This window comes from Silurus meridionalis, chromosome 15 (genome assembly GCF_014805685.1).
Source record: "Silurus meridionalis isolate SWU-2019-XX chromosome 15, ASM1480568v1, whole genome shotgun sequence".
NCBI lineage: Eukaryota > Metazoa > Chordata > Actinopteri > Siluriformes > Siluridae > Silurus > Silurus meridionalis.
The window spans coordinates 19,092,430-19,105,530 of NC_060898.1; the positions used below are offsets into that span (position 1 = coordinate 19,092,430).

General features: G+C 36.6%; 1 protein-coding gene across 1 annotated transcript; it reads left to right on the plus strand.

Annotated features, from left to right (window-relative positions):
• Nucleotides 1-182: 182 nt before the first annotated feature.
• On the plus strand, nt 183-11,020 carry hif1al2 (hypoxia inducible factor 1 subunit alpha, like 2). The gene is made up of 14 exons (XM_046867014.1): nt 183-311; nt 2,199-2,440; nt 2,515-2,642; nt 5,521-5,605; nt 5,707-5,783; nt 5,917-6,092; nt 6,178-6,284; nt 7,208-7,355; nt 7,672-7,835; nt 8,237-8,301; nt 9,105-9,298; nt 9,393-9,465; nt 9,797-9,893; nt 9,987-11,020. The coding sequence occupies exons 2-14, from the start codon at nt 2,200-2,202 to the stop codon at nt 10,259-10,261; spliced, it is 1,830 nt and encodes a 609-aa protein (XP_046722970.1). The 5' UTR covers nt 183-311; nt 2,199; the 3' UTR covers nt 10,262-11,020.
• The last annotated feature ends 2,081 nt before the right edge of the window (nt 11,021-13,101 follow it).

Sequence of the window (13,101 nt, forward strand, 5' to 3'; positions counted from 1 at the left end):
TTTAAAAACTGTTATTATAATGCTTATTCTTTGACTGCTTGCTTGTAAACACTAGTGCAACGGTCTGTAGGTGGGGAGCTCTAGGACTCCATATCTGAAATGGGTGTGAACACAAACATGTGATTGGTTAACCACGTTTCTATGCCAGCTGAAGGCCTTCATATTCTTACTCTTCAAGATACTAGACAGAATTAGACAGACGTACATAGTCAGAACTCGTAATGTAACGACGCAACCAGAAACTGTTCTGAGGAATTTCTTTTTTACTGGTAGCAAGGAAAGTTCTGCACAGAAAGTAAGAAGAGAGTGAGGTAAGTATTTCCAATACTTCAATATTCAAACTATTCAATAATTAGGATGCATTAACAGTGCACACTGAGAGTGAAATATATATATACTGTCATGAGTTAACTCATGATTGATCGCAACTTAATCGCCTATTTTTATCTGTTCTATATGTACCTTCATTTAATACTTTTAAAGTTTTCAATACTATTTATTATTGTTTTATTTAGTATTGCTATTAATGTTTTTTTACTAGTGTTTAATTATTAGTGGAACCAAACTGAACATAAAGCATGAAAACGAAATATTCTTGTAAATGTTTTTGATTCAGATTTTTTTCGGCGCATCAGTAAAACAAAAAAGAATTCTGAATATATGTGTGTCTACTATATAAATATATATATATATGTGTGTGTGTGTGTGTGTGTGTGTGTGCCATAATAAAAGTATAAATAAAAAAATATATATATATAGTTAATTAATAAATTCGAATGAGAAGAAATGTCATGTTTTGAATAGCAAAACAAAAAAAAAATATAGATCATGATAAAGACCTGATATTTACCAAAAAAAAATGTTAAAACTTTTATAAGAATCTTATTAAAATGTTCATTCATTCATGTTCACTGTTAAAAGAAAATGCTTGTTTTTATGAATGGGTGTTTGCATCAAAATGAGTAAGAGTCTCTTTATTTTATACTCAAATATCAATCTTCTACAATTTAAATTAGGTACTCTAACAAAGAATAAGCACAGTCTAACACTGATTACATTTTTATGAATACATTTGATTGACTCAACATTAAAGCAGCAAAATATTGCTTTATATTATATTAAAGTAAATATTATAATATTATAAGCACTTACGTCGCTCTGGACAAGAGCGTCTGCTAAACGCCACAAATGTAAATGTAAATGTAAAAATGCAATACTACTAGAATATGATTCAATATGGACACCTTATGTATTTTATATGCTAATATTTTAAAAGGACACAGTAGACAACCCCCTTAGTGACATTACCCTTTGAAAGAGGTTTAATGCTGTAATCAGGGAATGCAGGTCACCAGTGTGGGTAGTGATAAGACAAAATGACGCAATTCTGACGTCCCAAAGCAAGCACTCACGCAAGCATGCGATATGCAAGAACTGTGGTTCTCAAAATAGAGTTCAAGGGATTTATAAAGAATAACAAGGAAATCCATGATATATTTTTTTTTACTTTGTGTCAGTGGTGGACCAATGTCAAAGTTTAATATAATTATATAATTTAATATAAGAACTTTTTGATAGCTATTGACGAGTTGACTTGTCATTTGACCTGAATAGGTTTAATCCAAGTGCCAATAACTTACAAATAGGCCTAAAAAAGAAATAGTATGTATTTAATATTAGTAATGTTTAAAAACTAATATAGCTATTCAGTGACGTCTAAAGAGAGACATGAAGCTGGAACTTATTTGTGAAACATTTTTCCAAAAGGTATTTTTTTCCTCTTCCTATAAATCTAAGGTTACCACATGCCAACTTTGTCCCACAGGCCCAAGTTTGGTCATCTTTGCTCTAGAGGTTCAATTTGTACCATCAATGCTATTGTAATTCTGAACCGTGACATGATAAACTATTCATGACCAGGAGCCAAGGAAGCAAACCTGACCATGCGCTGGGGTTTTGGTGTAAAATAGGATGTCAACAACAGTAAAACTAGCCAGGCATCTGTACGATCATGTATGCAGAAGAGGGCAGATAGCATTTTCTCCGGTCAAAGAAGCAGTTTCAATTGTAACTGTTGTATAATAGGGCTGGTGATCAACCATTGACAGGTGAACAAATTGAGGAAAATATGATAAAAACGTTCATATTTTTGTCACAGCTGTCTTGAGCTAAAAAAATATGCTTTTTTTCCCCCACAGAATGTGCTTAGAGTGTAGGAAGGCCCGGTCCCGGGTGGCAGCTCAGAGCAGACGGGAGAAAGAAAGTCAGCTGTTCAGAGAATTATCAGCCCTGCTTCCCCTGGCTCCTTATGAGGCAGATCAGTTAGATAAAGCCTCGATCATTAGAGTCACTATCTCGTATCTGCACCTCAGAGCTCTACTAGACATTCCAGACTCCACAGCAGAGGAATCTGTGATGCATCCGATCTCAGAAACTCAGGGTAAGGAAGCTGCTGTTTGGGGAAATAACAGCTTTATATAACCCAGAACCTCACATGGCCAAGTGTTTTTGCAGGGGAGCTGCCAGAACCAATCGAGAAGTGGTTTCTGGAAACACTTGAGGGATTTCTGCTCTTAATGTCCTTGTGTGGCAAGATTATCTTCATCACAAAGGATGTCGTCTCTCATATAGGAATTAAACAGGTAAGACTGAATGCAATATGTCATTATTCTAGCCATTTTTAAAAAATTGGGGATACTTACAATATATATTACATATTACATATTGGAACACCTGCATACCTACACATTCGTGGAATTATCCAATCAGCCAGCAAGGTGTATGGACAGTAGTGCAATGCATCAGATCATCTTTGATTGACTTTGACAATGGTTTTAACAGGAATCTGAGAATACAGTAGACACAAACCAAAACATTTCACCATTTGAAAAATCATGACTGGTCTTTTCCAAATCTATAGCTGGAGAATTTCACTGAGCCTGTCCTCACTTTAGCTTCATATTCACATTCTTGGCTGACAGCAGCAAAACCCTGTAAGCATTCTGCTTAACCCACTTGGTTTCTATTTCACCGTAGTCTTTCTGTCAGCTCAAACCCAACTGACAATTCTCTCCACATTAAAAGGGCAGTTTGCTTGTAGAATCTACAGCATAACACTGAAATATAAGCCTATTCACATGATCCACTACTTTGTTCTAGTCTTCTTGGACTTCTAATCTCTAATACCACCTACATAGCATGTGTAATGTATCTGCTGATTACCTTTTACATTGTCTGTCTATCACCTTTGATTTTGTTTTGCCCTTTCAAAATTTGCTTCGTTTAAAAAGTCCTATACCTGCATCTCAACCCTGTTTGTTCCTGACAAAATCATGGTAGATGGCAGATTCAATGTTTATCACATGACTAATAAAGTGTCCAAAAAGTCAGTAACCAATAACACTGAAATTACATATACTTCATTTTGCGTTTATTATCTACAACATATGGATAAAAGTTTCTGGACACCTGACAATAACATACAGCCTAAGGTTCATTCAAAGTTCCAAATCATCCCAAAGACGTTCAACACGGTTTAGGTCAGAACTCTGAAGAGTTCTTCACTCTAACCCAGTGGTCCCCAAACTTTTTTGTGCTACGGACCGGATTAATGTCAGACAATATTTTCACGGGCCGTGTGGCAGATAAATACAACAAAATAAAATGATACGACTGCCATAAACAATTGGTATTTTCTAAATATAATAATAAACGTGAATCCACTGTGTTGTTTTTTGTTCATTTTGCTAGCTTGGGGGTTTCAATTTAGTGGTAATGTATTATGTGTTAGCGGCCGGAGCAGCCCCTTTGAGAAGGTAGCGAATGTAGGTAAGACATGTGACCGAGGCATCATGACATGCATCAAGAGTGAGTCATAGACAGATGTGGCGGAGAGAATACGGTAATTTTCCAATGTAAAACATTGGTTAGAATTAAATACCAATTGGCCCATGGACCGGTGCCAGTCCGTGGCCCGGTGGATGGGGACCACTGCTCTAACCCATGTAAAGCAAATATTTATAGAGATGGCTTTGTGCACAGGGGCATTGTCACAGGTTTGGGTTTCCAAATACATTCTAAACAATTGTGTACATCTTTGTGGCAACAGTTTGGGGAAAAACCACATATGGCTAGAAAACTCAGGTGTCCAAATACTTTTGTCCACGTAGTGTATGCCCAACATGTCTGCATTTTCTCAGTCACTGTATCATGCGTTTGCTCAATGTTTTAATATCGTTATATTTGCCCAAAATATTTTCACTGGTTCCTGACCTTTGAAAATGCTGGGGGGTGTATACACTACAATTTCTGGCCATCTTTTCTGCTGGTCTGTCTCCTTAGAGACTTTAGCTCATCTTTTTCCCTGTTATCCTTCAACCCTCCTTTAGTGGCTGATGTCTGAGACTGCGTTTGGCTGGATAGTTTTTTGGTTAGAAATATTTCTTAACCTTACAGTGACACACACAATTCTTTAAGAACCCTGAAGAAACTAAATCTATTTTTTGTAACAAGGCTTACCCACCACCAGCACAATCCAAAAATCAGAGATCATCTTTGCTTGGTGGAAGAAATCCAATTTTCCAATTACTGCTATTACATTTCTGTTGCAGAAAATTTGTAGAAAATACAGAAGTAAAGCAATTCAATAAATCTCACATTTTATATATTGATCAGTTATTAATAGTCAGCAAATAGTCAACAAAAACAATGCTGTTATGCATAATAAACTCAGACCCTCATCACAGGATGGTCCTCCAAACAAAAATATCTGATCAGCTGTGATCTTGTGGTGGCCTCTTTACACAAATGTGTGAATGTGAATTGTACTGCAACAATCGACTAACAGTCAGTAACCATGTACTTGAGTTTAAACAGAGATACAATCCACTATAAAATACAGTATTTTTTTCAATAAAAGTAAAAGTAATCTTTCACTTGAGTAAAAGTACAGAAGTATTTGCCTTGAAATGTACATAAGTATACAAAGTATACAAATGATTTATTATGGCTAGAATGTCATATTATCAATTCTGTCACAAGACTTGCTTGATCAACTTAGATTATGTGAAATGGCTCTAATGTTACTCTTAGAATGATAATAATGACACTGTATGTTCGTACTGAGTTCTGGTGAGATATCACCAAGCGGCAATCAAAACAAGATTGTTGGATTGCTGCGTGTTCGAACAGTTGAGTTTTTATTCACTGATAAGTAAAAAGGAACGACTGATTTCGCAAAATGTATGTGAGTAAAAAGATATTTGACATTGAAATGCATTGAAGTTAAAGTTAAAGTCTCCCCAAATAGAAATACTTTAGTAAAGTACAGATACTTGAAAAATCTACTTAAGTACCGTAACAAATTACCTTTACTTTGTTACTGTACACCACTGTGAGTGACTCATTGGCAGCATTTCTGTTTCGATACATTCCATTTTTTTATATCAGGTGATGTCACATTCACCCTTGTGTCATGTTCTTGATCGAATTATTAGGCGACGGTTTGTTTCTCCATTTCAGATGGATTTGATTGGCCGGAGTTTGTTCGATTTCATTCATCCCTCTGATCACAAGGAGATCAAAGAAATACTTACAAGGATAATAGGTAGGAATACTGTTAAGTCTATCTTTTATACAATGAGGAAATAGCAACTCAAATATGATTTCACATTGGTAATCCAACTACTGTTGTTCTTGCAACTCAAGGGAGAGAAGACCAAGAGAAATGTGAGGTTTTCTTGCGAATCAAAGGTGCAGTCAAAAACATGCTGACTCCTTGGCAGGTAACCCTCTTTCCCTGCCTATTAGATCCAAAAGGTAAATATTGGTATTTCTTCCTGACAGCAAAATGAAGACTTCCAAGCCTCACTACTTGCTGTGTTCTTTTTAACATCTCACTTGCCTTTGTGTCCACAGGTGATTCATTGCACTGGAAACAAAAAGTCGTCATCTTTTCAGGGAACCAGCTATCTGCTTCTCCTGTGCAGATCATTACCTGTGCAAAAAATCATTGAGATGGAAGCTCATCTGAATTTCAAAACATTCCTGAGCATCCATGAGCCAGATATGAAGTTCACCTACTGCCATTCTGGGTACATCTTATAGCAGACAAGTCCATTATTCTAATTCTAATTTGCACTTTTACTGCATGGTGCTTCTTTGGTTTCTCCCATGTAGGGTCTTGGAACTGACGGGCTTCAGTGACATTGAGCTGTACGGTCAGTCTGTATACCAGTACTATCATCCATCAGACTGCCAGCATATCTTCAAGGCACACCTCTGTTGTAAGTAATGAGTATATGCAGCAAAAATATATATTTTCTGGACATTTAATTTCTATTGGCAGATACACAGACCAGGCATAACATTATGACCACTGATCAGGCATAACATTATGACCACCTGCCTAATATTGTGTTGGTCCCCCTAATGCTGCAAAAACACTCCAGACCCATTGAGCATTAACAGCATTAACTTCTTCAGCAATTTGAGCTACAGGAGCTCGTCTGTTGGATCGGACCACACGGACCAGCCTTCGCTCACCACATGCATCAATGAGCCATGGCCACCCATGACCCTGTCGACGGTTACCACTGTTTCTTCCTTGAATCACTTTTGATAGATACTGACCACTGCAGTCCAGGAACACCCTAAAAGAGCTGTTGTTTTGGAGATGCTCTGAACCACTTGTTTGAACATCACAATTTGGCCCTCGTCAAACTCGCTTAAATCCTCATGCTTGCCCATTTTTCCTGCTTCTAACACATCAACTTTGAGGACAAAGGTTTTACTTGCTACCTTATATATCCCACCCACTAACAATGAAGAGATAATCAGTGATATTTACTTTATAATGTTCTAATGTCATAATATTATGCCTGGTTGGTGTATGTTTACTTATTTCTAGAAATTCTTGTTGCACATTGCCTAGTAATGAAATACTACAATTTATTAGGAGATTTTCCTTAATAAAAAGTGTAGAAACGGGCCTAATATTTTTGACATGTTTTAAAATAATTCCATAGTAGAAAATATCAGATTTATGAGTATGCTTTATTGATCATGATCTGTCCTCATTTGCTAGTAGGTTCTTGGATTGTTTTTTTTTCTTTCTGTATTCCCAGAATTTTACATGATTTGATGGTGTTTAAAAAGGTACTAATAAGTGATGAACAGTTGTTAAAGGTCTTTTAAATGTTTTGGGCAGTGTTCTCAAAAGGCCAGGTGTACACTGGAAAGTATCGTCTCCTACAGAAGCACGGCGGCTACGTTTGGGTAGAGACGGATGCCACAGTTGTGTATGACGTTCGCACAGGAAAGCCAGAGAGAATCGTGTGCATCAACTATATTCTAAGGTCTAAATTTGAATGTGTAATTGTATCTAGAAGTATGGTGGCTGGGGAAAACCCATAACATGGTGAATTATTTGAACTTTATTAACTACCTGTTGAAAAGTAATACTTAATACGTTTAGTAATATGTTTCTCTTCGGACCCCTAAACCCCTTACAGGTTTATAAGGAAGAAAATTGGACTTTAATTCAAATTTCAGGCATAGCAACATCCAGTGGGTTTTCCCAAACCACCACATGTAATGCACCTACGAAATCGGTTAAGCCATTAAATAGAATATAACAGCCAGTAATCTCACTCTGTCTGTCTTTATCCACAGTGGAGTCGAGTTTCCAGATGTGGTGCTTTCACTGGAACAGACGCAGTGCCTGCTGAATTCCTTACAGCCACCAAACACTACAGGGACACATAATGAGACCAATCAAGTAACATCTACAACCACTGGCGAGAGAACCAGCTTTGTGGCCTCTCCGTGTGAAAGTGGTAAATTATACTACAGTTTGCTTCTGATCACCATCACTGCACCCTGCAACATCGTATATCTGCAATAAATGGACATTCGGTGCAACCCAGATGAGGATGGGTTCCCATATGAGCCTGGTTCCTCTCAAAGTTTCTTCCTTATGCCATCTCAGGGAGTTTTTCCTTGCCACAGTCGCCACCGGCTCGCACATCAGGGACAAACTTACACTTATAAAGAACATATTCATTTTTTATCACCACATTATCTGTGTAAAGCTGCTTTGAGACAATGTTGATTGTTAAAAGCGCTATACAAATAAAATTAAATTGAATTAAATTGAATTGAAATGATCAAATGTGATCAGATCCAATTAGACAGCTTCAACCAAAAAAACACTCATTGTTAATCCATTTTTTTTCAGACCGACAAACCAACAGTTATACTGAGATTCTGCAAAGGACTGCTTTGTGCGGCTCATTTTCTGACGTGAGTGCATGTACATTACTTTAATATTATCATGACCTACGTTTGAACTAAAAGGGAGTGTAGCAGGTACACAAAAGCTATACGTTTTAAATGGCATTAAATTCTTACTAATTGAGCCTAGAATAAACCGATATTTCAGTTTGATTTGTCTATCCTCGCTAGCCCTTGACTTGTATTTTGAACTGAATTTAACATGAAATAGTCCACAAACTGAAGTAACTGTATGGCCACAGTTATTTGAATTTATTCTATATGGATTTTTAATGCATGAATTTTTAAATGTGAATGTCTCAAGTATAAATTAAACTACTTAGAATTTCTAGTGTATTCAAAACATAAAATTAGATGTTTCTTTGAATTCATTGCTATGAAATCAGTGGTTGAAATATTATTAAAAAATATATACTTGCAACTAGCAGATGCAAGTTAATCAAGCATTGTTTATTGTACAATTCTTTAGATACAATTAAATATTAAATAGGCAAATATTTGATTTATCAATTCCAAATACGATTGCAGAATATGTACCAGCAGAATGTCTTTGGCTAAAACATTAGGCAAATCAGCTGCACTGTTCTTTACCCTTGCTAGCAATGAGCTAGCAATGCACACTTCTCACTGTGGTAAAACATAGTGAAAGTTGGTAAAAGATGATAGTCTTTTGTAGAGTTATGTTAGGTTTGAGGTTAGACTTGGACTGTGGTGGGGAGTCAGAAAGGTTATCATTGTTTAATCAGTTGATCTCATGGAGATGTGCTTACACTGCAACATTTATGTGAAACCAATGTGCTCATTTATTTTAGGATGTGTATGACCTGGATTTGGAAAGTCTAGCCCCCTACATTCCCACACATGAGGAGGACTTCCATTTAACTCCTTATTTAGATGGAGTAGCCCACGATTCAGTATTAAGCAGACATCCACACTTTCTCAGTGAGACATGGTTAACTCTGGACCAAAAGCTGCACACAGATTCAGAAGCAGTCTGTTTCCACAGGTATGTTTCTGATAGAAGTTGCTTACAAATGTGTAGGAGTTATCCTCTATTTTTTTTTTTTACAACACTCTTGTGCATGTTCCTCTCTATGCAGGTTAAACAAGAATCCTATGCTTATTTCATCAAGCCAGTGTCAAGATATAGCACACACAGTGAATACAAAACAGGTAATATACACCGATCAGGCATAACTTTATGGCCACCGATCAGGCATAACATTATGACCAGCTGCCTAATATTGTGTTGTTCCCCCTTTGCGGCCCAAACAGTTCTGACCCGTCGAGCATCAACAGCATGAACCTCTCCAAAAATTTTAGATACAGGAGCCTAATAAAACCTACCCACTAAAAAGTGCCATGATGAAGAGACAATCAGTGTTATTCACATTACCGCTCATGATGTTATAATGTCAATGTTATGACCGATCGGTGTAGCTACGTTTTACAATTTAAATGTAGTTGGATTGGATAACTAAATGCTAACTGAATTTCAAATTAGGAGCAACTCAAGAGTCAAATCTCGGTTCCTGAAAGAAAGACTAACCACTGGACAGATGTCTCTCAACATCTCACAAAAATGTCCTCAGAAAACTTTGGTAAGACATAACTAAAGCAGTAGAGCACAGTAGTACTAATGTAAATCATCTTTAATTTCCATAATGCAAACATTTTGATCTTCATTCTGTCAGATGAAAGAGAGGTCTGGAAATGGAGCCCGGGTTACGCAGAGCCAGTGCATTTAGCCTACAAATATGCCGAGCTCTCATGGTGTCCTCAGGGGTCTTCAGTGCAAGATAGCAACCACAACACAGAGGAAACGCCCTCAGTGTTAATCAGCTTGCCTGTACTGAGCAGGTGGGAATGTGAAGTGAATGCACCTCTGGGACCAACTTCACGCTTGCTTCAAGGGACTGAACTCACCAATGTTCTCGATCAGGTCACTTCAGGAGTGTGCTGGTTTTGATTTCTAAAATGTGCTTAGAGTCTGATGTCTACATTACAGTTACATTAAGGGGGATTCCACAATTAAGGTGTATTTGTGTATTACTGAAATCCCACTTACAGCCCACTGTAATTACACCGAACCCTGAAATGTCATTAGCTAAGTACTTTACAAAAAATTGTTTTGACATTAATGTGTAAATCCCTCATTCAGCCATAACAGGTTCACGGAACACATTCAACCCAATGAAATTTCTAGAATATTCCACAGCTCAAACCTTCAACAGGAAGTTGCATCAACCTAATTCTCTGTATATTACAGGAATAAGAAAATTAAGTTTGACTTTTTAACGATATTGTTATAGTTTTCGGTAAGAAGTAGCATTTTGATGCAAATTACAGATTGAAAGTACATCACTAAAAAAAAAATCATCTTAAACGTCATTCAAATGTCTTTAATTCTACCATTAGTACAAATTTGCTTATTCAGTGCCAAAATTCAAACTTTTTTTCTAAAAAATGGCAAATGATATACTTGGAAAAGGTTTTAAAAATTTCAAGGGCAGAATTGCACCATATATGTGGAATCAAATAAACTTGCTGTATTTTAAGTCTTATTTTATGTAATCAATGTTTAGCATATATTAGGTTTAGTGAATTTTATAAATTTTTTATGTATTTTGTGTTGTCATGTGCTATATATTAGTGAATTTCTCAGAATTCGCATTTTTGCACGGATGTGCATGTCAGAATATTATAATGATGAAAATAAATATATTTATTAAAATCCAAATCACAGGTGTATTGTGTGTAGCTCCCATTCACAAAAAATATAAATATATTTACAATTTAAACTCGAATGAAAAACAGTTTTTCATACAATACATTTGTATGCAATTTTACTTTTGTCAAAATTTCCAGGTCTGAAATAATTACTAAATCTGCATTTTCAAATCATCACATACGTATATATATATATATATATATATATATATATATATATATATATATATATATATATATATATATATACACATACATTATATATATATATATATATACAGTGCCCTCCACAATTATTGGCACCCCTGTTTAAGATGTGGTCGTGGACTTCTAAAAATTCTCCTTTTTATTTAAAACAACATAGAACCCAAATGCAAAAAAAGAAAATCCAACCTTTCATTTAAGTACATAACTTTGGTGGTAAAAAATCATACATTTAGAAAAAAAAAAAACTTGAAATCATGTGTCCCACAATTATTGGCACCCCTGTTTAAGATGTGGTCGTGGACTTCTAAAAATTCTCCTTTTTTTTAAAACAACATAGAACCCAAATGCAAAAAAAGAAAATCCAACCTTTCATTTAAGTACATAACTTTGGTGGTAAAAAAAAATCATACATTCAGAAAAAGAAAAAAAAACTTGAAATCATGTGTCCCACAATTATTGGCACCCCTAACAATTCCTCTGAAAAATTAAAGTTTTTTTTTTAAATATATTTTTCTGTAGTTGCTAAGGTTGGTCAGGGTATCTAGGGACTGTCAATTAGTAATTCATGATTTCCCGTGTCCCTGGGGTATAAATATGACGTGACACAGAGGCCTAATTCTCTTACCCATTTGTCAACATGGCAAAGACAAGAGAACACACCATTCAAGTAAGGCAGATGTGTGTCGACCTTCATAAGTCAGGCAATGGCTACAAGAAAATAGCCACTCGCCTTAACTTGCCGGTATCTACAGTCAGAGGAATCATTAAGAAGTTTAAAACAACTGGAACAGTGACAAACAAGGCTGGAAGAGGTCCCAAGTTTATCTTGCCACAACGCACAGTGAGGAGGATTGTAAGAGAAGTAAAAAAATCTCCCAAGCTCACCGTCACAGAATTGCATCAAAGAGTGGCATCTTGGGGTCACAGAGTCTCAAAACAACCATCAGACGCTCTCTACATGCCAACAAGCTGTTTGGGAGGCATGCAAGGAAAAAGCCTTTTCTCACTAACACTCACAAACGTAAACGCCTGGAGTTTGCTAAGCGGTACTGGGACTTCAACTGGGATCGTGTGCTTTGGTCAGATGAGACTAAGATTGAGCTTTTGGCAACAAACACTCTAAGTGGGTCTGGCGTAAAACAAAAGATGAGTATGCGAAAAGCACCTCATGCCCACCGTGAAGTATGGTGGAGGATCTGTGATGCTGTGGGCCTGTTTCTCTTCCAAAGACCCTGGGAACCTTGTTAGGGTGCATGGCATTATGAGCTTTGAAGTACCAGGATATTTTAAATAAAACCTGATGGCCTCTGCCAGAAAGCTGAAGATGGGTCGTCATTGGGTCTTTCAGCAGGATAATGATCCAAAACATGTGGCAAAATCTACACAAAAGTGGTTCAGCAGTCACAAACTCAAGGTCCTCCCATGGCCATCTCAGTCCCCAGACCTCAACCCAATCGAAAACCTGTGGGGCGAGCTAAAGAGAAGAGTGCATGAGAGAGGACCCAGGACACTGGATGATCTAGAAAGATTGTGCAAAGAAGAATGGTCAAAAATCCCTCTCTCTGTGTTCTCCAATCTTGTGAAATGTTATAGGAGGAGATTAAGTGCTGTCTTGTTGGCAAAAGGAGGTTGTACAAAGTATTAACATCAGGGGTGCCAATAATTGTGGCACACATGATTTCAAGTTTTTTTTTTTCCTAAATGTGTGATTTTTTTACCACCAAAGTAATGTACTTAAATAAAAGGTTGGATTTTTCTCTTTTTTTGCATTTGGGTTCTATGTTGTTTTAAAACAAAGGAGAATTTTTAGAAGTCCACGACCACATCTTAAACAGGGGTGCCAATAATTGTGGAGGGCACTGTATATATATT